This window comes from Malaclemys terrapin, chromosome 23 (assembly GCF_027887155.1).
Source record: "Malaclemys terrapin pileata isolate rMalTer1 chromosome 23, rMalTer1.hap1, whole genome shotgun sequence".
NCBI lineage: Eukaryota > Metazoa > Chordata > Testudines > Emydidae > Malaclemys > Malaclemys terrapin.
Window position 1 is genome coordinate 13,119,089 of NC_071527.1, and position 27,690 is coordinate 13,146,778.

At 52.8% G+C, this 27,690-nt stretch overlaps 1 protein-coding gene across 2 annotated transcripts in view; it reads right to left on the reverse strand.

Moving 5' to 3' along the window:
* Positions 1 to 27,136, reverse strand: part of MCOLN1 (mucolipin TRP cation channel 1) — a 32,540-nt gene extending 5,404 nt beyond the window's left edge. Inside the window, exons 1-13 of one of the 2 annotated variants that reach the window (XM_054012647.1) lie at positions 27,054 to 27,136; positions 24,425 to 24,642; positions 13,995 to 14,162; positions 13,538 to 13,697; positions 12,594 to 12,705; positions 9,357 to 9,453; positions 8,485 to 8,584; positions 7,958 to 8,064; positions 7,126 to 7,275; positions 5,658 to 5,759; positions 4,543 to 4,665; positions 3,284 to 3,490; positions 1,727 to 1,857 (exon numbers count right to left, since the gene is read on the reverse strand). In XM_054012647.1, coding sequence (XP_053868622.1) covers positions 1,727 to 1,857; positions 3,284 to 3,490; positions 4,543 to 4,665; positions 5,658 to 5,759; positions 7,126 to 7,275; positions 7,958 to 8,064; positions 8,485 to 8,584; positions 9,357 to 9,453; positions 12,594 to 12,705; positions 13,538 to 13,697; positions 13,995 to 14,162; positions 24,425 to 24,642; positions 27,054 to 27,090 — 1,712 coding nt within the window. In that variant the 5' untranslated portion in view covers positions 27,091 to 27,136. Of the gene's footprint in view, positions 1 to 1,726; positions 1,858 to 3,283; positions 3,547 to 4,542; positions 4,666 to 5,657; positions 5,760 to 7,125; positions 7,276 to 7,957; positions 8,065 to 8,484; positions 8,585 to 9,356; positions 9,454 to 12,593; positions 12,706 to 13,537; positions 13,698 to 13,994; positions 14,163 to 24,424; positions 24,643 to 27,053 lie in introns of those variants that run through there. The other variant, XM_054012648.1, reaches the window with a different exon arrangement.
* Between the last annotated feature and the right edge of the window lie 554 nt (positions 27,137 to 27,690).

The following is a 27,690-nucleotide window of genomic DNA, read 5'->3' on the forward strand; positions in this document are numbered from 1 at the left end:
GGTGCCAGCTGCACAGCTCAGGCAGGAGCTGATCTGCACAGCATGTTGCGCTGAGGACTTCCCCATGCAGTGAGGCCTGCTGCAGAGAAAGGGCTGGGCCAGGGGGGTCTTGAGCAGGTTGCTAGTTACTGACCTGGCTGCTGTTTAGCCTGATGTTAGAGGCCCTTTTATACCCAGACAGAACAATCTGCAGGTGTCCCTTTCCATCCCAAGTCCTAGGGACCAGCTGGGGAAGGACTCAAAAGCTGCCTCCCATCTCTAGGCTCCAAGTATGCTCCTGCCGGTAGTTTGACATGGAGCTCATGAAAGCAAAGGACTAATACGTTTGTTAAGATTACAGGTCTCCTGGTCCCCCCCAGTCCTGAATCACAGCCCCCTACTATCCCAGCTCTGCCAGTGCCCCTCAGTCCCAACCCACAGTCCATTGCTATACTTCTAGTCACCTTTTCCACACCATTCATGGTTTTACAGAGCTTTAGCATATCTCCCCTTAATCATCTCTTTTATAAGCTGAATAGCCCGAATCGTTTTAGGCTCTCGCTGCGTGCAAGCCATTCCATAGTCTATCATCTCTGCTGCCCTTCTCTGAACCTTTTCCAGTTCCACTATACCCTTTTCAGATCAGAACTGGACACCGTATTCAAGGTGTGGGCACATCTTGGATTTATATAGTGGAGGAGGATATCTTCTATTCCTTTCCTAATAATTCCTATCATTGTTAGCCCTTTTACCTGCTGCTGTGCATTGAGCTGAAGTTTCTTGAGCGGTAACAACTAATTTAGAAGCCATCATTATATAGATGTAGTTGGGATTATTTTTTCCAGCCTATTACTTTAGATTTATCTATCTTGAATAATGTTGTATCCTCTGCGAACTTTGCCACTTCACTGTTCACTGTCTTTTCCAGATCGTTAATGAATATGCTGAACAGCACAGGTCCCAGTACAGATACTTGGGGGCCACGTTGTTTAACTCTCTCCATTTGGAAAACTGACCATTTATTCTCACACTTGGCTTCCTATCGTCTAACCAGTGACTGATACGCGAGGGCCCTACCAGTTATCCCATAGCAACTTAGTCCCTTAAGAGCCATTGGTGGGACCTTGTCTGTCTTGCTGAAAATCCAAGTACGCTATCCACTGGCTTGCCCTTACTCACATGCTTGCTGACCCCTCCTAGTCATGCCTCTTGTGCCATGTTGGCTCTTTCTCAACACTTCACGTTTCTCTGGGTGTCAGATAATTCTGTTCTTACCAGTTTCTACCAACTTGCCCAGCACTGAAGTTAAGCTCCAGAAGTGATCCTGGCCAGTAAACCTTTTTTTAGAAATCGGCGTTACATTGGCTACCTTCCAATCATCTGGAACAGAGGCTTGTTTCAGTGATAGATTATATACCACTGTTAGTAACACTGAATTGAATTTCACATTTGAGTTCCTTCAAAACTCTTGGGGGAACACCAGCTGGTCCTGGTAACTTACTACTGTTTAATCTAGAAGTGTGTTCTAAAGCCCTTTCTATTGACCAGGGTACAACGTGCAGTTCACTTCTCTGCTTAGTACATGGGGACCATCCCTGCCCCCCCACAACTCCTAACAGCCATCCCCAGCTCTGACCCTAGAGAGTTACTGGAATGGGGTTAGAGCAGAGTGGTTCAGCCCATCCTGTCCCCAGAGCCTGCTGGGTCCAGCTCTGGGAGCATATTGGCTCCCGCCCTGCATACGTACCGCTCGCAGCAGCAGAAGACCGAGCAGGAGGAGCTGCTCTCACGGCGGAACTTGCCAGACCTTGGGCTGTCTTTGCATTCGGCAATATACATGTGGAGCTGTGTGATGGGCACATCACCCTCACACTGGTGCTGCAGAAATGGACAGAGAGGAGTCAGGCTGCCTGCCTACCAAGCCTGGCCTGAGAACCCCTTCCAGAGGCCTCCTACCTCCTCTCAGCAGCAAGGGAGCTCTTGGGGACACTGGGAGGGGGAGCCAATCCAGGGCACTAATGGCTCTGAAGGCTGATCAGGGCATGCTGGAGTCTTGACCATGGCCTAGCAGAGTCCTTGATGATCTTAGCAGAAGCCAAGGATCTGATGGGCCAGAAACAATCCCCTCACCTCACAGGCAGCCCTGCCATGTCCCAGTGCAGCCTAGGGAAAGCTTGCTCTATGCTGCCTGCACTGCTCATGTTCCAGGCCCAGGGCCGTCCTGTGGGGGGTGCAAGGCCCAGGACAAATCAGCCCCCTGTCCCCGACTCCACCCCTTCCCCCAAACCCCCACCCTGCCTCTTCCCGCCCCCATTCCACCCCTTCCCACCCCCATTCCACCCCTTCCCCCAAACCCCCACCCTGCCTCTTCCCGCCCCCATTCCACCCCTTCCCCCAAACCCCCACTCCACCTCTTCCCGCCCCTTCCCCCAAGCGCACCCAGTCCCCACTTCTCCCCCTCTCTCCCAGAGCCGACCTGGACACAGCAAAACAGCTGTTGGCAGTGGAAGGGAGGCTCTGGGAGGGAGGGGGAGGAAAGATCAGCGAGGCCACCAGCAGGTGAGAGGCACTGGGGAGGGGAAGGGAGAGCTTAGCTGCCAGTGGGTGCTGGGCACCCACAGAGTCAGCACGTATGGAGCACAGCGGCCTCCCAAAGCATGGGGCCTGTGGCGGTCGCACCTATTTGTCGTACCCTAGGGAGAGCTCTGTCCAGGCCTAGAAGGAAGAGTTCCACAGAACTGAAGAGAAAGCTAAAGCCTCCCCAGAGAGGGCTTCCCTACTCAGTACCCATGAGGGCAGGCTCCAGGGCCCTCACTATCCTTACCCATAGTCCTCAGAGGGCTGGCAGTAACAGGGCAATAGCAGCACTGCCAGACGTGCTAGGGCCGGAGGAACCATAGGTGGTGCCACTTTGAATTTAAATTGGTGGAGCCCATGGGTCGTACTGGGAACGGGCTGGCTCAGGCACACAAGCGTTTATGGTCTCAAGCAAAGCTGTCTCCAAACCACGTCCCGAGGCGATGACTGCCAGCTGCAGCTAGGCCGGGGGGGGGATGGGGCGTGTCCTACCCCATGCACCTGTCATTGGGTAACTAAGCCCACCGTTGGCACCACTAACAGGGCAGCCCATGGAGTTCACAATACTCGCTGCTGGAAGGGCTTCACATCCCAACATGCTGTGCTCCACCCCAAGATGGAGGTGGCTGAGGGAACCTGAGACAAGGTCCATTTAATTCAGGTTGGACATGGCTCTCGGGCTCTGACAAGCCTGCAGCCCACGGAAGGCAGCACTCCCCAGACTGACCTTGATGGTCTCATAAGAGCCGGTGATGAGTGCAATGAAGAGGCTGAGCACCATGTAGATGAAGAGACTGATGAAGGTGTAGAGGTAGAGCTGGCTGAAAAGCCACACCAGGTAGCTGTTCTGTTGCATCTCAGCGAAGGTCACGAACATATCATCCCCGTTGATGAGGGAGAAGAGGCATTCGGACACCATGGAGAGGGAGCGGAACTGCACATAGGCCAGAGAGAGCCAAGCCCCTGAGTACAGGTGTGGCCGGGCAGACCCTGGAGCAAAGCCACATGGGGAGCTGGAGCAGCGCTGCGTGACCATCTAGGCTCAATGGCAGCAGAGCTACCACCAACACAGATCTTCCCCCTTCATGGCAAAGGGCCCTACGCTCTATCCAGCCATTAGCCCCCTTCCCCAAATAGGTGCAGAGAGGGGAAGGGACTAGCCATCACCACCCAGCAGGGTAGCAACAGGAACAGGCCCCTGAGGGCTCCCAATTCCTGCTTGCCTCACTTCCTCCTGCCTCTCTTGCCACCCGCTGCTTGGTGCTGCCTGACCAGGAGCAGAGACTCTGGCAGAGCCAAGCCAAGCCATGGGCCAGAGGTTCAGTTGTAGCAGCCTCACCTGCTCCAGACCCTATGCTGCACTAAACAGTGCAATAGGACAGAGGGCGATTCCTTGCTGCTGCTACCCATGGTGCACGGAGAGGCTGATGCCAGCTGGGTGTTGGGGGAAGGGCTGCTGTCCCCCCTGCATTTTGTTTCCACTGGGAGGTTCCTTACGGATCTCCCCCCACTGAAGGGACTGGGATGGGGATCAAGACTGGCTGTGTTCTCCCCTAATGCAGGGCAGTGCCTGGAGGGTTATTGCCATTTTACAGGGCAGACCTACCACCAACACAGCGGGAGACTCCAAGGCTCTGGGATCTCTGGCTTGGGGACTTGGAATTCCACCCAAGCAAACGCATGACTCCAGTGCCCCATGCCACACAGACCTGGCCCCCCCAACATGATACAGTCCCCTCCTCAATGCCCCTAGACACACTGACCTGCCCCCTTATGCTACTAGCCACCCAAACCTCCCCCTCCCCCCAACATGGTACAGTCCCCTCCCCAGACCTAGTCCCTTCCCGGACCCCACAACATGGTACAGTCCCCACATGCTCCTAGCTACGGTCTGACCCCCCCCAGTTGGTACAGTGCCCCCAACACTCCCAGCTGCAGACCTGGTCTCCCCAACCAACCCCAACATGGCACAGTGCCCCATGGTACCTTGACATGGTACGGGCCCAGTACGATCCACCCGCAGAAGCAGTAGCCCAGGTAAATGACAGCAACACAGCAGCAGAAGCGGATCACGTTGGGGAGGGCGACCCTCATGGTCACTATGAGAATCTGGGGAAGACAGATGTGATTGTGAAACACTAATAGTGCAGGGACTCTCCACCAGGGCGCCCAGAGTCAGCAGGAGACGCCAAAGGGGACACCATGATGGAGCTGGGTATCCCCAAGGGATAATGGGACCCGTCACCACACGGAGATCAGAGGGGAGCAATAATAATTGCGGGGGTGGTACAAAGGTCTGGGAGAGGAGGCAGCAGATGCGACAGAGGCCTGCAGCGTTGCATGGCAGCCAGCAAGGCGGGGGCATCAAGTCATGGAGCAGGGAGGCAGACGTCTTGTCAGAGCCCTGCAGGGAGACTGAGGCCTGTCCCCAGGCCAGCAGCAGAAACAGCACCTGGGACTGAGGCCTGTCCCCAGGCCAGCAGCGATCCTCCAGAAGAAAGCTGAGTGCATAGCCAGGGAGACCCCAGTGTCTGCTGTGGCAGAGGTTGCTCCTAGGAATAGGAGGGACATGTCAAGCCAGGGGAGGAGGGGTTGTTAGGTGGCCCAGGAAGAGGATCAGGAGCAATGGCATGATATCACAGGGCAATGGAGCCGAGGATCAGGCTGCAAAATGATTCTCAGAGGGAGCGTTGGAAGCCCCATCCTTTCGGAGCACTTATGTGGAGTGGACAGAACATTAGTTAGCGCAACAGGTTTTCACTGAATTGCTCCAGTTTTGTTTGCTGAGAGAGCAGGGCTGGAATAGCAGGGGGTTGCAAGTCAGCCCTGAGGGGTACTGACAGAGCTGGGGGAGGGGTGAACCCCATCTGGAATCACAGGGGCACGGCTGCAAGTCAGGATTGAGGGACATCGGCAAAGCTGAGAGAGAAAAGCCAGGGGTAGGGAGATGCAGTGGCATGCTGCAGGTCAGGATTGAGGGGGCAAAGTCTGCCCAGGCCTTCACTTCGAGCAGAATACAGCACCTCGGGCAGCATTGCCACGCACTGGGACAGAGCTTTCTCACTACATGCTGTGTGCATCTGCACGCAGGCATCACTCACATTGTACTTCTGGAAGAAGCTGAGGTAGCGGATGACCCCGACCCAGACCAGGAGCGTGGAGGTGCCCAGAAGGATGCTGCACACGTCGTAGCTGGCAAAGTTCTGCAGACAGACACAGACCTATCAGGCGGCCCCGCCTCTCACAGCAAACGTGCCTCCCATCGTTAATATGAGCTTAGGTGCTTAGTATCCCAGACTACCCATCACTCGCCACCATTCCACCAAGGGTTGTGGCGGGTTCTCCATCATTGCATGTTTTTCTAAGAGCTCTGCTCTGGGGAAGTTCTCTGGCCTGTGCCAGACCACATGATCACAATGGTCCCTTCTGCCCTTGGAATCTATGAATCCATTACAGCCAGGGGCGCAGAACCCAGCTGACAGCTACCGGCAGGCGGACAGGGGAGCCCAAGGAGCAGCAATACAAGATGCTGAGGGCAGCCCGCAGACCGTTGTGCGTTTGGAACATGATGGATTGGAAAAGGGCTGCATCAGTAAAGGCCTCACAGCATCCGGAGTGGGGAGGTGACAGTCCCTCACCAGGCAGCTCCAGCACTGCCAGGCAGGACAGCTTGTGCTCTCGGGAGGCAGCGAGGGAAAGGCAGGTCAGCGAAAAGCAACAGGACCAATCAGAGGGGAGAGGAGGAGATGGAGGACTCCCAAGCCTGGCTCCAAGACAACAGCACAGTCTGTCAGTCCTAACCTGGGCAGGGGTCCCCTTTGGGATGGGCCAAGGGCCAGGACAGGTTGGGCTCAGGATCAGGGCAGGGTGGGCTAGGTACCTGGCATGGTTTCCCAAGGGAAGGGAGGAAGCCACTCGGGCTCTTTTAAACGAGACAAAGACCTGGCATGAGGACCTAGTGCCTTGGGTCCCCTACGCCTGATTTTTACGGTCTGTGGTGGGGAGGGGCTGTACACTGGAGGGGGATCGTCACTCAGGGCCCAGTATGGATCTGCGCAGACCAGGACATCACTAAACACTCAGATGTGCTCAGTAGCCATGATCATTCCCTCACTCCAGAGCATGGGGACAGCAGCAATCTGGCACCCATATGCAGCTATTGGGCCACCCAGTCTCAGAGTGGGTCCTTCCCTGTCCCTCTCCCTGCTGGGAACAGGCCAGGCAAATGGTGCCTCAAGGTCTGTAGGAGGCTACAGGATTACTGCACTGATCTTACAAACAGCTCTGAGTTAGGAGGGAACATGACCCCAAGACAGGAATTTTGGCAGTGCCCACATCTGCACCTAGGCTGGGCTCTCCATGCCTAGCAAGCTGCCAGCCCCACAGCTAAAGGTGTGGCCCCTTCCAGTGGCCCTGCACACCCTGCCAGTGCCTGCTGCTCTGGCTGCGTTCCCAGGGTGGAGAGGAGATGTTTTGCCAGAGAGATTCTCTGGGAGGGTTCCCTGGCATAGCCCCATGGGGGACGGGGGAAGAGCACACACAGGAATGGATGCCTGTCCACCCCCTCACCTTTGATTCAATTCCGATCTTCATGATGGTCCCGGACACTGTCAGGACATCACTCACCACCAGCAGGATGTACCAGCCATTCACAAACTCCATGCGGTCTGACAGGCAGACGTCCTGGTTGTAGCGTCTCTGAAAGAAATGGCCCAACTCCTGCAAGCAGAACGGAGAGCGGTGATGGACCCGCAGCAGGGACAAAGCTCCTCAGGCAGTAGGCTGAGGTGGACTTCCAAGAGTCCCTTGGGGATGTTTGGTTTGGAACACGGCTACTGGGCAGAGAAGGCCCCAGTGGGAGGAGCAGGGCCCCATCTCCCAGAATCTTCACCTTTGCATAGGGAGAAATAGACAAAACAAAACTCCCAGCTCTGCCCAGTGCTCCAGGAGAGTGAGATTTTCACCTGGCTCAAAATAAAATTCATATTTGCCCTTTTGACCAAGTCAGATCATCACGTTTCTCTCACTTCACTGGTCTGATGCTCTGCTCACCTCCAGGACAACTCAGCTGGGAGCAGCGGGTTCCAGCCTCTGACAGCTCCATCTCAGACTGGCTGAGCCATTCCATCCCCAGAGATGCCCACGGCCCTCAGCCTTATTCAGTAGTTGTGCGCCCCAAGGGATTCATAGGAGATGCCCTGGGAACCCTCCCTCCTGCCAGAGAGACCCATCCTCAAAGGGGATCGCTGCAGCAAGCACAGCCTTACACCCAAGTGGAGGCCCATCGTTCCTGAGAGGCTGCAGGAGTGCAAGGGGCTGTGCTGTCAGAGCCTGCTGTTTGCACCCCGTGGCACTCAAAGGGTTAATGCTGATCAGCCCAGCAGAGTAGGCCAGTACTCACATGCTGCAGCATCAAGCCCCGGATGATGGAGCGGGCACACAGGATGAAGGACAGCACACAAACAAGGATCACAGCCACGTCAAAGAACATGCGGAAGGTGTTGTCTCCTGGAAGAGGCAGTGGATCTCCTCAGCAAAGGAACACCAGGGCGGCCAAGCCTAGAATGCCCAGCAGTGAGCTGCCACCATCATCAGCCTGATAGACAGCAGGGGGGATACCCAGTGCCCACCCTGAAGCCAGGGTTTTAGTTACGTGGCAGTAAGGAGTAGGCGTGTCTGCTCCGATCACAGGAGCGGTGCATGGTCTTCCATGGACACCTGCCCTGAGTCACATCACCCAGAGATCCCCCAGCAGAGATCTAGCGGAGGAAGGCACAGACCAGAGGCAAGGTCACATTTGCTGTGAAAGGGGGCGTCTAGAATGGACAGGCCTTAATGGTTCACAGCAGCGCTAGCACAGCCACCAATGGCAGGGGCAGGGGGAGAGGAAGACTGCCCCCAATGCTGTCTTGCCCTTCCCATCCCTACCTCGGCCATAGACGCTGGGGTCCTTGCACTCTTTGATGTCAGCTCTGTTGTCCAGGCTGATCTTCACCCGGCCACTGTGAGCCTTGTTGTCAAACGTGATCTGGGGAAGGAAGAGGAAGACAGCTACTGCACAACAAGGAGGGGATGGGATGGCCAGGAACCTCTCTGGCTGGACAGTCCTCCCCAGCCCTGCTCCCGCTGCAGGACTCTCACTCCCTTATTGCAGTCTTGCTCCGCAGGGCAGCGTGCGCCAGCAGCACAGCTGGGTCTCACACTGACCCTCTGACGGAGAACCCGCTAGCGGCCATGCAGAGGGGGTGCATGTGGCAGCCCCGCGGGCTCAGGGAGCCCAGCTGGGCTCCTCCTGGCTCTCTGGGAAGAGTTCTTGGCTCACAAGCCAGTTGGACTCCAGCTTCTGAGCTGGTTCTGCAGGGCTAAGAGGAATGAGCAGCAGGCAGACTTTTCCGTCACTTGAGTCAGCAGGTGGCACTGTGGAGGAAGGGCAATTTTCACAGTGGCTTTCCAGCTGAGACCCCCGCTAGAACTGCCCCACGGCCAGAAACCTTGGCCTCCTCCCTGGCTCCCTCCTCCTATATCATGGCTGCTCACCCCCCCAGGGACACAGCCCAAGGAGCTACCTGCACATTGCTTGGAGGAATTCAGCCTGACCGCTCCTTTGCTCAAGAGCGAGCGCTCTCTGACAGCAAGAGCAACCAGGCTGTGGGGTGATCTCCCAGGAAGAAGGTAGTACAGGCTAACGGCTTGTGCTTCCCTCAGGCAGCTGCAGCCCGCGGGGAGTCCTGGCTACGTATTTCTCTGGCGCAGGCAGGCCTTCTGCAGCCCGGGCTCAGAGCTGGGCCGGGGTTACTCACAGTGATGGTGAAGGTGTAGCAGTCCGGAATCTCGTTGTTAATGATCGTCTGGATGTTGATGGCCTTCAGTTTGAACTGGATGGTGACGTTAATGAGCCTGCAGGAGACAGCGATCAGACTAACAGGATAGCTTCTGGAGTGGTACGTTCCATTCCATCGCTCCAAAAGGGAGCCGCTCTTCACCGCTACAAACTCAGCACCATACAGCTCCTTTCAGCCCAAAACGACACAGGCCATCCTCCCAAAAGAAGCAGGTGTTGGCCCATTTTACAGATGGGGAAACAGCAACTTAGCTGAAATCATGGGAGCAGTGGCAGAGCCAGGAGCAGAACCCAGACTTCTGACTCACTGCTCCATCCCAACCACTAGGTAACACCGTCTAAAGGGAAACCAAGGTAATGTCTTTACCCTGCAGCTGGGAGGTATAATTTCCAGCTCGGGTAGATGTACGTGCACTAGTTCTGCTCGAGCTAGTGCCTAAAAATGGCAGTGTGGCCACCGTGGCTTAGGCTAGTCATCCTAGTACAACTGCAACCAAGATCCTAGGTACGGCTCAAGCAACTAGCCTGAGCCGCCCCCCAGGCCACAGTGGCCACACCGCTGTTTTTATTGTGTTAGCTTGAGTAGCGCATGTGTCACACCTCCCCGCTGCAACACAGCTGTACCCTTAAAAATAAGGCCATGGACCTAACTGGTGGGCACCTTCTTAGCCGCTCCCCCCACCAACACCCCCTCCTGCTTGTTAGTGCGTGGGAAGCATTCCCCCTCCCCCTCGTTCAATTCAACAGGAAGCCATCACCTTCAGACTCGTCCTGCTAGAACTAGGACGTAGGTCTTTTAGCTCAAGCTGGTGGTCTCTTCCCCAACCCTGCGCTCACTCACATTACACAGTGGTCACCGCACACATCCTCAGCTCCACAGAGCTCCTAGGTCCCTATCACATCCCCCTCCAGAGCTCAGCCTGATCCTGGCAGCTGTGCTCTCTCAACTGCCGAGTCCACAGATTTAGCAGCATGTTGAGTAACCACCGGGGAAGCAGAAGTTCTTGTAGACAACGCAGCAACAATGCCACTGTGCTAGCATAGGCGGAAGCAGGCCCCAGAGCCACCGCAAGAAGGAAAAGGGGAAAGAGGGACCCAGGGCACAGGAACAACGAGAATAGCTGGTTCAGCATTTCAGAGCCCAGCTGAGCACATGCAGGAGTGCCTAGGAGCCACTGAACAAGATCAGGAGCTTTTCAGGATACTGAACTGTTCTGCTCAACTAAGGCTTCTGCTCTGCCAGCCAGCCTGCCCACCAGTGTCCCCCAAACTCAGCCCTGCCAGCCAGCCCCCACACTTGTCGTCCCCCCGACACACACCAACTTGGCTCTGCCAGCCCCCACACTTGTCGTCCCCCCGACACAACTCAACTTGGCTCTGCCAGCCCCCACACTTGTCGTCCCCCCGACACACACCAACTTGGCTCTGCCAGCCCCCACACCTGTCTCCCCTCCCACCATCTGTCTACCCATCAGCACCCAATGCCAACAACCAACCAACCTGTCTCCCCCGCTCACACCCACTCACCCACCAACTCGATCCTGCCAGCCAGCCCACCAGTGTCCCCCTCCCTCTGCCCATCAACTCGAGCCTGCCAGCCAGCCCACCCGTGTCCCCCTCCCCAGCCCTGCCTTTACCCTGCCACTTTCAGTCCCTCACTCACTCTCCATCACTCCCAGGCACAGGTTGCCCCACTGAGAAATCTGAAGATTGTCCCTGTTGCACCCTACGGTTTCACCCCTCCGCTAGGGGGCTTCTGCCTCTTATACTCATCAGGCCTTGTATACACTACAGGGGGAAAATCAACATAAGTTACGCAACTTCAGCTACATGAATAACGTAGCTGAAGTTGACGTACTTAGATCTACTTACCGCGGGGTCCACACTACGCTATGTTGACTGGAGACGCTCTCCCGTGGACTCCCCTTGCGCTTCTTGTTCAGGGGGAGTACAGGGCGAGCCATCAGCAGTCAATTTAGTGGGTCTTCACTAGATCTGCTAAATCGACCACTGATGCATCAATCACTGTGCATCGAACCCCCGGTTAGTGTAGACAAGCCCTTAGTAATAATTCTGCAAGCTGTGGGGTCTAGCCGATAGAACACCGGCCTGGGACTCTGCCACTGGCCTGCTTGGTGACCTTGCGAGAGTCACTTCCCTCTCCATGCCTGTTCCCCTCTTATCCTGTGTTTGTCTTGTCTACTCAGAGAAGGCTTTTGGGGGTGGGCGCTGTGCCTCCCTAGGCATCCGTGCAGCACACTGCACAGTTCTGCAACAGGAACTGAGTGACGCTGTGGTGGGAGATGGTGCCAGCTTAGCAGGGCCCACAGAAGCAAGTCAGACCTGTATGTACTTGAGGAACTGAGCTCAAGCAAGTGACTCTTTTGCTCTGGCTGAGGAAGTTGATTCATCTCTGTCCAGCGACCCTTTTCATGAAGAAGGCTGTTTCCACTACAAAGGCCCTAGATTTGGAATCATCAGAGCAGGAAACTTCAAAGAGCTGAAGCCACACATCATGCTGCATGCGCTGCCCCCCCGTGTAATGCTGCCAGGGAACTAACAAGGTCTCCCCTCCACCAGCATCAGACCCAGTCACTGCCTCAGTTTCACCCGCTTCGGCTCCCTAATAGTTTCCCAGCAACAAGTCTAGCCCCCTTACCGTGCTCAGCAACTCGTTTGCCCCTTTTGGTTTGGGGCAATACACAGGGACTCCCTCCCAGCCACACCGGGAATCCCAGCCGACACCCCACAGCAAGTGCCAGAGCCAATACTCTTCAACCCCCCCACACTGTCCCAGCCAAACTGCTTCTAGAGACACTTCCCAGGGCCCCCCATTCCCCTCCCCAGGGTTGCTCCTGCCCAGTTTTTGCCTCTGGCTGGTGTGGAGAGCTCCACAGAGTTAGAGGACGGCAGGGACCACCAGATCACCTACTCTGACCTCCCATGTATCATAGGCCACCAGCATCCGCACCATAAACCCAGCAATCCAAATTAGACCAAAGGATTCTAGCCCAGAGGAGACTGAGCCAGAGGCAGAGAACAGGGCTCCCCCAGGTAACCCTGCTTTGACTGCGTCTCCTGTTTTCAGCAGGTAGCTGGGCCCTGCCGTTGGTAACGGAAGAGACCCCCGTCACTCACGACATGCCTGGAGAGATAAGGGTCACTCACGACATGCCTGGAGAGATAAGGCACTTACTTGTGAAACTTGAGCGTGAAGTTCCGGTAGCTGGGGTGGGGCTGCAGGGAGAGTGTCTCCACAGGCTGCAGGGGCCAGGGCATCCTCTCCATGGGGTCCACGCCCAGGCAGTCTGCAGAGGAAGCGGAGGCTGTCCTCAGAGAAGCACCCCAGTCAGCACCAACACAGGGCCTACTGTCCCCTCCCCCACCTTCCAGCAGCAAGGAAAGCCCCCCCCACACCACACACACTGGCACCATTTGCCACATCAGGGACCAGTCCTGCCCCCAGGATGGAGCCAGAGAGGAGCAGAGAACAAGGACCTAAGCTTGCTTTTCAAACAAGAGGCAGGAGCTAGTCTAAGCCAACCCACCCCTCACATGTTTACAGAGCACTTTAGCATGACATCTGTCCCACTGCGCTATGGGCAGCCATCGCAGGCTGGGTGCAACAGACAATGCCTGCCTAAGGCACTCCCAGCAACACCCTCTCCCCCCAGAGGCTGCAGCAAGGCTCCAGGGAACTCACCTGCCAAAGGAGAGCTCACCCACCACCTTGGATTTAGCCTGAGCAAGGCCTTGGGTGCACTCCCCTTCCCAGGTACCGCTGGGGCTATAAGCCACTGGGACTCACTTTTTCCCCACCAAGGTGTGTGAAGACCCCACAGAGAGGCGCAGGACAAGAGCCTACGTAGAGATGGGCACAGACAGCAAGCCCACACTTTGCAGGGCATTGTCACCTTATGCAACTAAACCCTCAACTCTGCCAGCCAGTCAATGCCTGTTGCCACCTCTTCAGCTGTCATGCAGCTTGGGCACCACCTGATACTCACGAGGCCAGGGTGCACACACAGCTGAGTGAGCAGTAGTACACACCAGCGCATGGGGCCCAGCAGAGAGATCCATCAGGGAGCCTGACAGCACTCCAGGGACCCAGAAGCACTGAGCAGCCTGGGGCTCACTTACCTGTGATGATCTTGGGGTCGATGTTGAAAGTGTCATTGGCAGGGTCGATCTCCCCTTTGCGATAGTACTGCTGGCACAGCATGAGGGCCGACTGGTTCCCGCTGCACTCCCCATGCACGTAGGCGTAGCGCCCGATTGTCTCGTTAGGAATGGCCAGGTACTGGGGAAGGAGGAGACTTTACCACCCTGCCCCAAAGCCCCCATGTCAGTAGTGCTCTGCTCTGAGCCACGGAGAGCCCTCTGTCCCACCTCCACGCCACTCCTCCCTCACTCTGCCCAACCCAAAGGCTAATGCCCTGAAAATCTGCAGATAGCTGCTTTGTATCCACAGATATCCACATACCATGTTTGCAGATCAGATGTGGATACAAATCTTGTATCCACACAGGGGTCTACCGATGGCTCCCTGCCCAGCCCGCCTAGGTCTCCTACGACCCCAGCGCGCTCCTCCTCTCACCTTCTCCACGGCATAGAACATGTGATCGTAGAGGTCCCTCTGTGTATAGACAGCATATGTGTCCTCCGACCCATCCACATAGTCCTTCAGAAACAGGTGTTTGAAAGCAATGGTGTTCTCCTCCTTGAACGTCACCACCATCTGATTGCTGAGCCCAAAAAGGATGAGCTGCAGAAGGGGAGAAGAGGATGAAACCAGCTGAGAACACTGCCCCTAGCAACAGCTTACCGTTGGAGTGTGTCCTTCTGCAGAACCACAAGCTTCACTCACTCGCACAGCCTCTATTACAGAGCGGCATCAGCCTTTTGAGTGTTACAATCTCATCTCAGTCAACCCAACCCAGAAGTTGGTTTCTAGAATCACTATAACTACCTCCTTGGCTAGAGCATTAAGAGCTGGAGGAGAGGAGCATTGACTGACAATCATATCTGGCAGCAGCAGAGTACTCTACGAGCTGCCACCGAACAGTACAATTCCACAGAGGACATATGGTTTGCGACCGCAGTAGTAAGTGGTATTACATTAGGCTATTGGAGTCTCTGAGCATGGTGATGGCCCCAATCTCTGCAATAAGCTTCCTTGTCATGGATAGTTTTAAGAACTAAGTTGGAGTCATCGTTGAGGAGAAAGCCATACTCCCCTCCACACTATGCCTTCTGCTTCAACATAGCTACCTTCCATCAATTACTGGGAAAGTGGGAATAAGGAGAAATAATATCATTATTAAATGTCAAAGATGTCACACTCCCCTTGTCTAACTGGAGCTACTCCGACTGGAACACAGGACGGCCAGACTGGATCAGAACCAAGATGCATCTTGCCAAGCAGCAGATGCTGCAGAGGAGTGGGTGAGAATCCCGCAGTAGCAGACGAGGGATATCAGTCCCCACCTAGGGCTACTTGTGTCACTGGTAGCTGCAGATTGTCTAAAGACCTGAAGCAGGAGGTTCAATATCCCTTCCACAACACTTGTTATCCATTACAACTCTGGATATTATTGTTGGCTGTATAATGTCCAATCCCTTTTCAAATCTTGCTGAGTTCTTGGCTTCAACGACTCAAGGCAGAACTGTGGCACAGAGCTCCACCGTCTGATCACAAAGTGACAGGTGGGAAATTCAAAGCTGAAAAGAGGATACATCTTTTCACTCAGTCATTATTTTAGGTAACAAGTCCAGTCTTTTCAGTCTCTTCTCATTGGAGAACTTTCCAGGCCGTCAATCATTCTCAATACTCTTCTCTGAACCCCCTCTAGTTCTTCAGTCTCCTATCCGTTAGGAGGTTCTCAGCACTGCACAGTTTCCAGAGAAGGCTGCACCACTGACTAGATAAAGGCATTAGACTAGTCTCGGACTAGTCACTATTCTACTCTTTAGGCATCTGCCCATTTGCTTTTCTGACTGCAGCTGCACATTGAGCAGAACTCGCCACTACACTGTCTACAGTGACACTCAAGTCCCTTTCCTAGGGGCAGCTAATTTACATCCAACTGGGTGAAGGAGTTCAGCTTTTTCCTTCAACATGTTCTGCATTTATCAACATGAAATGTTATGCCACCATGCTGCCTACTCATCCAGACTGGTTAGGGGTCTCTAAATCTCCCCATAGTCTTCTCTAGTCCTCACCAACCTCATCAAGCGCAGAGGGGATTGTCTGTAAAGAACTTCAGAGAGATGCACAGAAAAGTTATTGGTGCTTAAATCCATTGGTATAACGGCACTGGAACTTCCTTCTGCAGAGCTCAGACTGACCAAAAGAGCAAACGTCTCCCCCCCGTATCGTCAAACTCTTCTTGGATCACAGCTGACTAACGTGAACAAAGAACAGAACGGGGAATTTGCAGACAGCTCACAGGATGGTCTTATGACATATCCTGTGCCTTGCAGTTTTCGGCAACACATCCTGATCTACTGCAGTATCTCACGGTGTCTCACAGTCTCTCTACACTGAACTGCATTTCCTTTATCATCTAGTAATACTTTGGCTCTGAGATTAGAATCAGACTAGGCGTGGCAACATGTTTGACCACACTCAAATACGGTCAAATATTCCAGCAAGAACAGGTGGCAGCCCACCCTACCCTTCTGACCGTATCATGGTGCCATTCTTTCAGGTTTTAAAATTTCATCATAATTTGCATTGTTCTGAGTTAAAATAGCTCAAATAACTTTTTTTTGTAATTAGGCATAAGTATCTAAGGCTGAGCCTACTGGAGACCATAAAGTCTTACCGACCCAAAAAAAAAAGTGTTACAATCAGTTAGAGTTTTAGAATATTTGACCAATGCCTGACAGGTCAACCAACCAATTACTTTTTGACGGGTCAAATGCCCTACCCTAAATCAGACAGCTACTCAGTGAGGTAAGGCCTTCCTCTTAAGAGGGATTTTACTCCAGCTATTGTTTCCTTTTAAGTGTGTCTTTACGAACTGTCTTTATTCATTACCGCTATCGATGAAATCTTACCAGCTAGTGATATTTTTAAAGTTAAAAGTGCAGTTTTGCCCAAGTGACAAACGGGTTTCTGCACTCAGCAGATGTGGGGGAGGAAGTCCGCCAGATCTGATGGCTTCAGAGAACACAAAGTTTGCTTTTTACAGAATACCAGAGTGAGAAACTAGGGCTGTGTGTACACTACAGAGCCCATGCTGTCATAGCTATGCCAGCATAGCCCCTTAGCATAAACACAGCGTACATCCACAGGAGTCTTTCTACTGGTACAGGAACGCCAACTTGCCGAATATTAGCTCTGTAAGAGAAACCTTCTTGTGTAAGCATCGCTACGTCTACACTGGGGGTTTTGTGAGCATTGGTCTGTAGCTGGGGGAGGTGGTTTTTCCACACACCTGACTGAGGTAGCTATGCAGGTACAAGTTTTAAGTCCAGACCAAGCCTAGAACAGTTCATGCTCCCTCTTGCACCTCCAAGAACAGTCACTCCCACCCACACAGGGAGTTAAAGGGGAGCTGCATCCCTTACCCAAATCTGGAGTCCCAACCCTCCTTTCACACCCTCCTGGTCCCACTGTCCAAGGAAAGCTTCCCACTCAAAGTGTATTCAAACTGCCTGTTAGCTGCTGAAAGAAGGAGAGATGACAAAGGGAGATGGTAGAGGGAGTCTAGGTGGGAAACAGATGCAAGGAGACACCTAGGCAGGATGGGAGTAAACAACCTTGAACCAAACAAGACCAGTGAGGGGATTGGAAGCAGGAGGAGACAGGAGAGGAAGAAGACCTCTGCCGCTACGTTTGGATATGCTGGAGGGAAGGGGGAAGATGAGATCCTGGGAGGCCCCAGAAGATATTGTAGCAGCTGAGGTGATGCCAGAATTGTGGTGTTTAAAGCTCCCTCTGTCAGTGGATTCAGGGAGGGAAGTTTTAGTCACAGCTCAGAGATTTAGACTCCAGCATTTCACCAGTAGATGAACTGCTTGCAGAAGAAGATCTTCCCAGACATGAGGGTTTTCACAAGTTGCTTGGCCAACGGCTATGTGAATATTATTCACCTTCCACCAACCGTTCTTCTCCCTGCTCTGAAGTGCTTTGGATTTTCCCCTTGACATTCACACATTAATACAGAGACATGCTCCCACTGAACAAGCTAGATGCAGAACTCACTGGGTGAAGATTCTCTGGCCTCGGTGTCAGACGAGATAATCATAATAAATAATTCACATCGCTCACCCTCAGCGAGGGCTACTGATGGGCAAGCTTGGGAAGGGATTCAAACAGCAGTTTTAGAAGCAATTCCAACATTTAGATAAGTGCAGAATAGTTGAGGGAGGTTTTTAATTACATCACCCCCTGCATCAGAGGAGTTACCCAGGGGGCAGCCAAGTCCCTGTGTTTATCAAGAGCCTGGTGTAGTTTCAAGCCTATTGAATTGCACAACTGTATCGTGCAACTACATGGAGCAGCAGCTTCAGCCTCCTTTCACTCCAGCTCCTAATATCCACTTAAGGCAGAAAGGGGAAGAGTTAAATCCCCCATCAACACAACATGGTGGCTTCAAATTCAAACACAAGGCAGGAAATGCACATGCGGAGGTTCCTATAGCAGCATTAATCAAGTCACACTGCACATATGTCCCAATCTTGCATAACAGCCGCCATACTGGGTCAGATCAAAGGTCCCTCTAGTCCAGTATCTTGTCTTCCAACAGTGGCCAGTGCCAGGTGCTTCAGAGGGAATGAGCAGAACCGGTAATCATCAAGTGATCCATCCCATCACCCATTCCGAGCTTCTGGCAAAGAGCTAGGGACACCGTCCCTGCTCATCCTGGCTAATAGCTACTGATGGACCCATCTTCAATGAATTTATCTAGTTCTTTTTTGAACTCTGTTATAGTCTAGGCCTTCCCAAGATCTTCTGGCAAAGAATTGCCCAGGTTGACAGTATGTTGTGTGAAGAAATACTTCCTTTTTTTTTTTTTAAAGTTATAAACCTGCTGCCTATTAATTTCATTTGGTGACCCTAGTTCTTGTGTTATGAGGAGTAAATAACACTTCCTTATTTACTTTCTCCACATCAGTCATGATTTTATAGACATTTACCATATTCCCCCCTTCATCTCTTTTCCAAGCTGAGAAGTCCCAGTCTTATTAATCTCTCCTCATATGGAAGCTGTTCCATCCCCTAATCATTTTTGTTGCCCTTTTTGTTACATATCTAGAGAACCCAGAACTCAGAGTCAATGGGAAGGTAGGATTGAGCCCATCTCATTTGCAAATGCTGGTCAGAGCATTAGATGTGCAGTGTGTCCACATTAACCTCACTGACAATCTTAAAGCAGGAGGTCCCAAACTGTGGTATGCGTACCCTTGGGAGTTCACGAGACATCTCGGGGGGGGAACGCAGGAGAAAGTGTGTAACGGGGGATTTCATTTATTGCCTTTTCATAATAGGCTACTCAGATAAAGCTTTAAAACTGTGGGAAATTATTATACAAAATACAGTAGTTAATTTACTTCATGATGTTCCAATGAGAACATAGATACACCGAGACGTTGACATACAGAGCCCTCACCTCCAATCACTATACAGCGTAGGTTCAGTTGCCCAGCACCTATCCAGTCTAACTGAGCTCAGAACTTAGTCAGGGTTATTTTTTTGGTTGAATACATCACACTATAAGTGAAATATGGACAGGTGGCTAAAGACAGGTAGTGTTAAGAAGTAGTATCAATGATGAGAAAGACAGCTGCTAGATCTGGAAGGGGGCACGCAACAACAAAAGTTGGGGAATCCCTGTCTTAGGGGAAATTCGGGTTTAAAATAATTACAAAAGTTACCTTCCCCATATTATTACCACCACCATCTTTGCTTAATTATTCAAATTTACTAAATCCAATTTACTTTTCAGCAGAAGTGTGATAGTTCTCCCATTTGCATTGCTCTCCACTTGCAAAATGAAGAGACCAGCTCATCGGTTTATCAAAAACATTTTGCAGAAGAGCAAGCGCCCTGTCAGGGGAAGTCATTTTAATTTATGTTTCCAGCCTCACATGTGCTAGCACAGGGCTGCAATGACATGTCTAAGTTGCAAGCGCCACAGGAGGACGACAGTTTTAGGAGGAGATATTTCTACTGATTTTGTGTTTTTACAAAATCTGAACTGAACCAGCTGGGCCCCTTCCATTTTTGCAAGGCCAAGCACAAGCCTAAAGAGGCAGCCTTCATGCTGCACTGATGGAGCTCTGTGCATTCAATGCACTAACGGAGGGGTTGTGCGGCGCACACGCTTACAGGGTAGATTCCGCTCTGCTGAACATGCTGCCCATTGGCTAGTGTTCCAAGCTCGTTTAGAGTCAGTTAGCCAGGCCATTTCCTCATGTTCCCATCATGTGACTGACTAGAGACCATGCGATTTCAAAGTACTGATTTTCCTTTCAGCGGGCTCAGCCTGCATATGGAGCCTGCCTGAGTGCCCCAACCTAGCATTACTACCCAAGAGAAACCCTTCTTGCAGTGAACAGCAAAGGCTAACAGAGGGAGTTTGCCTGGGATCTGTCCGAGAGGAGGTACGCTAAGTGCTGCATTGGGGGGCTGTGTTGGTGAGTATCCGAGTGTCTGTTGCGGGGACAGTTTGTCAGTTTGACCATGTCCTTGAATGTTTGTTTGAAAAGTGTGAATTGGGAGTGCTTTGTTCCAGGCGGGCCTTGAGTGGCCCTGACTGTTCTAAAAAGGCAGCAAACAGCGAACCAGCTGAGTGGCGAACAGCGGAGACTAACTGAGGGAGTTTGCCTGGGGAGAGCCTATTAAGGCTTTCATCTTGCAGGCTTCTGTGAGTTGCTACAACAGCTGAGGAAGCTCTTCGAAGGAAGAAATTATGGAAGGTGAGCATTCAGCTGTTGTAACCTGCACAGGTTGTGCTATGTTTGTCTTTCTACCACAGGACAGAAGCGACTTTGTCTGTACCAAGTGCAAGCTGGTCTCCATATTGCAAGAGAAGGTTCGAGGTCTGGAGAAACAAGTATCGACCCTGCGTTGCATAAGAGAAAATGATTTCCTGGACAGACGTCAGGATATGCTTCTACGGGCACAACGTTCTGAAGAATCAGAGCAGGCTGCGTAGAGCGGACAGAGGGACGGTTAAGAAATTTGGCAGCATGTGACCTCCAGAAGAAGAAAGAGGAACAGAAAAAGAGGAAGAAAAATGTACCAGCAATGGAGATACAGGTGAGCAACTGTTTTCATGTTCTCTCCACAAGTACTAATGCAGAAAGTAGACTAGATGATACATCGAGGGAAGGGAGCAGAAGGAGACTCCGCCGATTGGAAGGCATGAGATGCACGGTCCTAGGGATGGGGGTTTCACGACCACCGCTCCCAAGAGAAAGAGGCGGGTGGTGGTGCTCGGGGACTCCCTCCTCAGGGGGACAGTCATCTATCTGCTGCCCCGACCGAGAAAACCGAGAGGTCTGCTGCTTGCCAGGAGCTAGGATTCACGATGTGACGGAGAGACTGCCGAGACTCATCAATTCCTCGGATTGCTACCCCTTCCTGCTTCTCCACGTGGGCACCAATGATATTGCCAAGAATGACCTTGAGCGGATCACTGCAGACTACATGGCTCTGGGAAGAAGGACAAAGGAGTTTGAAGCGCAATTGGTGTTCTCATCCATCCTCCCTGTTCAGGGAAAAGGCCTGGGTAGAGACCGTCGAATCGTGGACGTCAGTGAATGGCTACGCAGGTGGTGTTGGAGAGAAAGCTTTGGATTCTTTGACCATGGGATGGTGCTGCAAGAAGGAGGAGTGCTAGGCAGAGACGGGCTCCACCTAACGAAGAGAGGGAAAAGCATCTTCGCAAGCAGGCTGGCTAACCTAGTGAGGAGGGCTTTAATCTAGGTTCACCAGGGGAAGGAGACCAAAGCCCTAAGATAAGTGGGGAAATGGGATACCGGGGGGAAGCAGGAGAGCGCAAGAGGGGAGGACTCCTGTCTCAGACTGAGAAAGTGGGACAATCAGCGAGTTATCTTAAGTGCCTATACATAAATGCAAGAAGCCTGGGAAACAAGCAGGGAGAACTGGAAGTCCTGGCACAGTCAAGGAACTATGATGTGATTGGAATAATAGAGACTTGGTGGGATAACTCACATGACTGGAGTACTGTCATGGATGGATATAAACTGTTCAGGAAGGACAGGCAGGGCAGAAAAGGTGGGGGAGTTGCATTGTATATCTGCTGGGACAGCAATACAGTGGTGCACAGACAATCCAGGAAGTTTTTGGAACATGTAGGGGACAATTTCCTGGTGCAAGTGCTGGAGGAACCAACTAGGGGCAGAGCTCTTCTTGACCTGCTGCTCACAAACAGGGAAGAATTAGTAGTGGAAGCAAAAGTGGATGAGAACCTGGGAGGCAGTGACCATGAGATGGTCGAGTTCAGGATCCTGACACCAGGGAAAAAGGAGAGCAGCAGAATATGGACCCTGGACTTCAGAAAAGCAGACTTTAACTCCCTCAGGGAACTGATGGGCAGAATCCCCTGGGAGAACAGCATGAGGGGGAAAGGAGTCCAGGAGATCTGGCTGTATTTTAAAGAATCCTTATTGAGGTTTCAGGAACAAACCACCCCGATGTGTAGAAAGAATAGTAAATATGGCAGGCAACCAGTTTGGCTTAACAGTGAAATCCTTGCTGATCTTAAATGCAAAAAAGCAGCTTACAAGAAGTGGAAGATTGGACAAATGACCAGGGGGGAGTATAAAAATATTGCTCAGGCGTGCAGAAGTGAAATCAGGAAGGCCAAGTCACACTTGGAGTTGCAGCTAGCAAGAGATGTTAAGAGTAACAAGAAGGGTTTCTTCAGGTATGTTCGCAAAAAGAAGAAAGTCAAGGAAAGTGTGGGCCCCTTACTGAATGAGGGAGGCAACCTAGTGACAGAGGATGGTGGGGGAAGGGATAGCTCAGTGGTTTGAGCATTGGCCTGCAAAACCCAGGGTTGTGAGTTCAATGCTTGAAAGGGCCATTTAGGGATCTGGGGCAAAAAATTGGTCCTGCTAGTGAAAGCAGGGGACTGGACTCGATGACCTTTCAAGCTCCCTTCCAGTTCTATGAGATAGGTATATCTCCATATCTTATTAATTATATTATTATTATTATTATTATATTAAAAGCTAACGTACTCAATGCTTTTTTTTTCCCCCCTCTGTCTTCACAAACAAGGTCAGCTCCCAGACCGCTGCACTGGGCAGCACGGTATGGGGAGGAGGTGACCAGCCCTCCGTGGAGAAAAAAGTGGTTCGGGACTATTTAGAAAAACTGGACAAGCACAAGTCCATGGGGCCAGATGCGCTGCATCCGAGGGTGCTAAGGGAGTTGGCGGATGTGATTGCAGAGCCATTGGCCATTATCTTTGAAAACTCATGGCGTTCGGGTGAGGTCCCGGATGACTGGAAAAAGGCTAATGTAGTGCCCATCTTTAAAAAAGGGAAGGAGGAGGATCCAGGGAACTACAGGCCAATCAGCCTCACCTCAGTCCCTGGAAAAATCATGGAGCAGGTCCTCAAGGAATCAATTCTGAAGCACTTAGAGGAGAGGAAAGTGATCAGGAACAGTCAGCATGGATTCACCAAGGGCAAGTCATGCCTGACTAACCTAATTGCCTTCTATGAGGAAAGAACTGGCTCTGTGGATGAGGGGAAAGCAGTGGACGTGTTATTCCTTGACTTTAGCAAAGCTTTTGATACGGTCTCCACAGTATTCTTGCCAGCAAGTTAAAGAAGTATGGGCTGGATGAATGGATTATAAGGTGGACAGAAAGCTGGCTAGATCGTCGGGCTCAACGGGTAGTGATCAATGGCTTCATGTCTAGTTGGCAGCCAGTATCAAGCGGAGTGCCCCAAGGGTTGGTTCTGGGGCCGGTTTTGTTCAATATCTTCATTAGTGATCTGGAGGATGGCGTGGACTGCACTCTCAGCAAGTTTGCAGATGATGCTAAACAGGGAGGAGTGGTAGATACGCTGGAGGGTAGGGATAGGATACAGAGGGACCTAGACAAATTAGAGGATTGGGCCAAAAGAAACCTGATGAGGTTCAACAAGGACAAGTGCAGAGTCCTGTTACAGACTAGGCACCGAATGGCTAGGTAGCAGTTCTGCAGCAAAGGACCTAGGGGTCACAATGGACGAGAAGCTGGATATGAGTCAACAGTGTGCCCTTGTTGCCAAGAAGGCTAACGGCATTTTGGGTTGTATAAGTAGGGGCATTGCCAGCAGATCGAGGGACGTCATCATTCCCCTCTATTCGACATTGGTGAGGCCTCATCTGGAGTACTGTGTCCAGTTTTGGGCCCCACACTACAAGAAGGATGTGGAAAAATTGGAAAGAGTCCAGCGGAGAGCAACAAAAATGATTAGGGGGCTGGAGCACATGACTTATGAGGAGAGGCTGAGGGAACTGGGATTGTTTAGTCTGCAGAAGAGAAGAATGAGGGGGGATTTGATAGCTGCTTTCAACTACCTGAAAGGGGGTTCCAATGAGGCTGGATCTAGACTGTTCTCAGTGGTACCAGATAACAGAACAAGGAGTAATGGTCTCAAGTTGCAGTGGGGGAGGTTTAGGTTGGATATTAGGAAAAACTTTTTCACTAGGAGGATGGTGAAGCAGTGGAATGGGTTACCTAGGGAGGTGGTAGAATCTCCTTCATTAGAGGTTTTTAAGGTCAGGCTTGACAAAGCCCTGGCTGGGATGATTTAGCTGGGAATTGGTCCTGCTTTGAGCAGGGGGTTGGACTAGATGACCTCCTGAGTTCCCTTCCAACCCTGATATTCTATGATTCTAAGAGCAAGCAGTACCCCAGGCTGCCTGATATATGACAGGAGACAAGAGTTACCCTGAACAATGGAACCAGAATGACATGGGCTGCAGGTTGCCACAGCCCAAGGTACAGTGCTTTTCATCTCCATGCCCCCCAGCCAGCCCCCACACACCTGGATGGTGACGATGATGATCTTGATCATCTGCAGCACCAGCTTGAAGGGTTTGCGGCCCTTGGCGCGGAACTTGTCACACGGGCTCATGAAGAAGTACTTGAGGCGCCTGCGCAAGTCTTCCTCCTCAGGCAGAAGAGAGGCGGCGCCCACACCTGGCCCGGCCCCCCCGTCTTGAGACCCATAGCTATTCACAGGGGTCAGCAGCCTCTGTGTCTCTAGGAGGGGGAGAGTGGGGGGGAGGTGGAAGAGACAGGAATATAAATACAAGTCACCATGGTCCTCACCTCACTGATATAAGAGATGGTCCAGAGCCACTCACCTGCCCAAACCCTAGGAGGGATTTCCGATTGTGGCCAGGTTTAGCCAGCTTGCTCTCTTCACCAGCCTCCCTCCCCTCTCTCTCATGCTCCAGCAAAGTGGTTTGTCACGTCAGCCTAACTTAACGCCACTAAACAAAGATCTGAATAGTGGGCGGTTGGAGGGGAAGGGCAAGTCACCCACCCTTCCATGGCCTTAGAGGTGGGGGCCCAGGCGTTTCTCAAGCAGCCTAAACCCCCAGGCTCAATAATCCTTACGACTGAACCCTTCACCATCTGTACGTCCAACAAAATCACTTCTTCCCCCTTGAACTATCTGGTGTGCCCTCTGACAGGAGCCTCATGGATCCAGCCACTTTGGCTCCTCAGATGAGTCAGACAAGACGATCAACAGGCCATAAGGATTTCTCATCAGGAAGGTGGTTTATTTACTGCCTGGCACTGGCCTCAGCAATGACCTAGATACCAGCTTCCTAGGGTTTGGCCAGATGATTTCATGTCTTCATAGGACTCAGAGGACCACCACCTACACAGTTGTTAGGTGCTCTACAAAGCTACAAAGACAGGGCCCTGCCCTGAGGAGTCTATAGCCTACATTTAGACAGGAATGTAACAAACAAGGATGTGAGGGATTAGGGTTATAGCAGGAAGATCTCATGGTTAAGCAAGGTAACATCTTCATTATAGTTCGACCAGGCCACACAGCATTTCATGAGACACCAAGAAGAGAAGTTCCATCAATTCATTCCAAGTCAGTGCAGCTATAGAACCAAGGAATAAGAGACCCTGTAGGATCAGGCCATTGTTAGTCCAAAGGTCCAAGTGCGTGTGTGTTTTGTTCTGTGATATGGTCCCTTGTCAGAGGAACTTTCTGTATCAGTCCTGGCAGGGGAAACGGGTATAACTGCAGTGTCACCCCAGCATGTGCACTAGCAGGGGATACCTAGGCTCCCTCCAGCTATGGAGACTAAGGTCAGGACTCAGTTTCCAATGAAATTCTCCTGCCAGGCCTTGACACTCACTAGTGGCAAGCAGGAAGCGCTCTCCGAGGCATGAGGAGGGGCGTGGGGTATAGGAACGGGGACAGACTCAAGTCATCCATTTCTACAGACTGTAAGCCTTCGGTTAAAAAAAAAAAAAAAATGTCCAATACTTAGACTTGTGAAGAACATTTTCCAGACTGAAGCCATGTTGGAAGGCAGCTCCAGCACAAAGGCAGCTCAGAGCTTTCCCTAGCAATCACAACGAGAGTAACAAGATGTTGAAGAGGGCCAGTTCTACTATTCAGAACCCTCAGACAGCAGAGGAAGTTATGAGAACGATGTTATTGCTTAGCTACGGCTTGAGAAAAAGTTCTGTCGCCACAAGCACTGGAGCAAGTGCAATCCAAAGGGGGGGGGGGGGTCCTCCTCCTCCACCAGAAAAAAACAAAAAAGAACACAAAAGCCTTCAGGTTGGGAAAGGGTAGAGTAGTTAAGCCCCCACAACAATCAGGAGGAGCAGGTGAGATACACACCCTGGCCACCAGGAGTCTGAGGAAGAGTTAGAGCCATGCTAAAAATCACTGGACCAAAACATAACACACCCAGGCTTCTGGGAAGGTTCAGGAGAACTATTACAGACCCCTGGGTAAAACCACCACCCCTGCAGAGACTTCACAGCAGTGGAACAGGCAGAGCTAAGGCAGACGCTTACCAGGTACTCCGAATCATTGACAATCAACCTGACATGGAAACTGGGAGGCAGAGACACTGCAAACCAAGAGATGGGCAACCCCGCAGCACCACAGAGGAGCGGGGGGGACAAGTTCTCCACTCCACTGTAGAAACGATGATGGAAGACGGGAAATTCTCCACCTTTGAGAATGGACCTAAGTCACTCCAGCGGTGCCTGGCCCCGCGGAAAACGACCCCCACGCTGGGCCGGCCCGTGCTGCAGAACTCCTGCCCGGGACAGAGGAAGGGACGAGCCCGCAGCGCACTGGGAACCCAGCCCGGGCAGCACCGGTGCATTCTCTGCCTAGCAACCCCGTAAGAAGAGGGGGAACTGGAAAGTGCCTCGTCTCCCCCAGCGGCCAGAAGGGGCTCCAGGCAGGGGGAGAAGCGCAGCCCCTCTCCCCGCAGGGAGCTCCCCGGCCGCCGCCCGCTCGCTGGAGCCCAGCGCCTGCTGCCCGGGGAGCACGCAGCAAAGCCGGGCTGCGGCCCGGGGCTCCCGCTGAGCCGAGGGACGGGGCGGGCGCCACAGCCGCTGGCTCTCGCTCGCCGCGGAGCGAAGCGGATCGGCCCAGAGAGGAACCCGGGCGGCCTCACCTGCGGGCGGGCTGGGCGGACAGCGGGGCGCGGACATGGTGCGGGCAGCGCGAGCCCGTCAGCTGTGCGGCCGGAAGAGACGCAGCGCGGCCCGCCCCCATCACGTGCAGGGCTCGGCTCCGCGCCGCGCCTCCCTCACGTGACCCGTCCAGCCCCACGTGCTCCGACAGCGCTCGCGCTCCCGCTCCCACATTGCCGCGCGCGCGCCTGGGCGGCTTTTCAGACAGACTTGGCCGCGCCCTGACCTCCTCGGGCGCGTCCACGCCTCGCCCCGAGACACAGGGGATGGGTCCGCCCCCGCTGCTTCCACCCCCAGGGCCATGACCCCTGACTGTGGATGTGATGTGCTCCTATAACCTCTGACCCCCAGGGCCATGACCCCTGACTGTGGATGTGATGTGCTCCTATAACCTCTGACCCCCAGGGCCATGACCCCTGACTGTGGATGTGATGTTCCCCTATGACCCCTGACCCCCAGGGCCATGACCCCTGACTGTGGATGTGATGTGCTCCTATAACCTCTGACCCCCAGGGCCATGACCCCTGACTGTGGATGTGATGTTCCCCTATGACCCCTGACCCCCAGGGCCATGACCCCTGACTGTGGATGTGATGTTCCCCTATGACCCCTGACCCC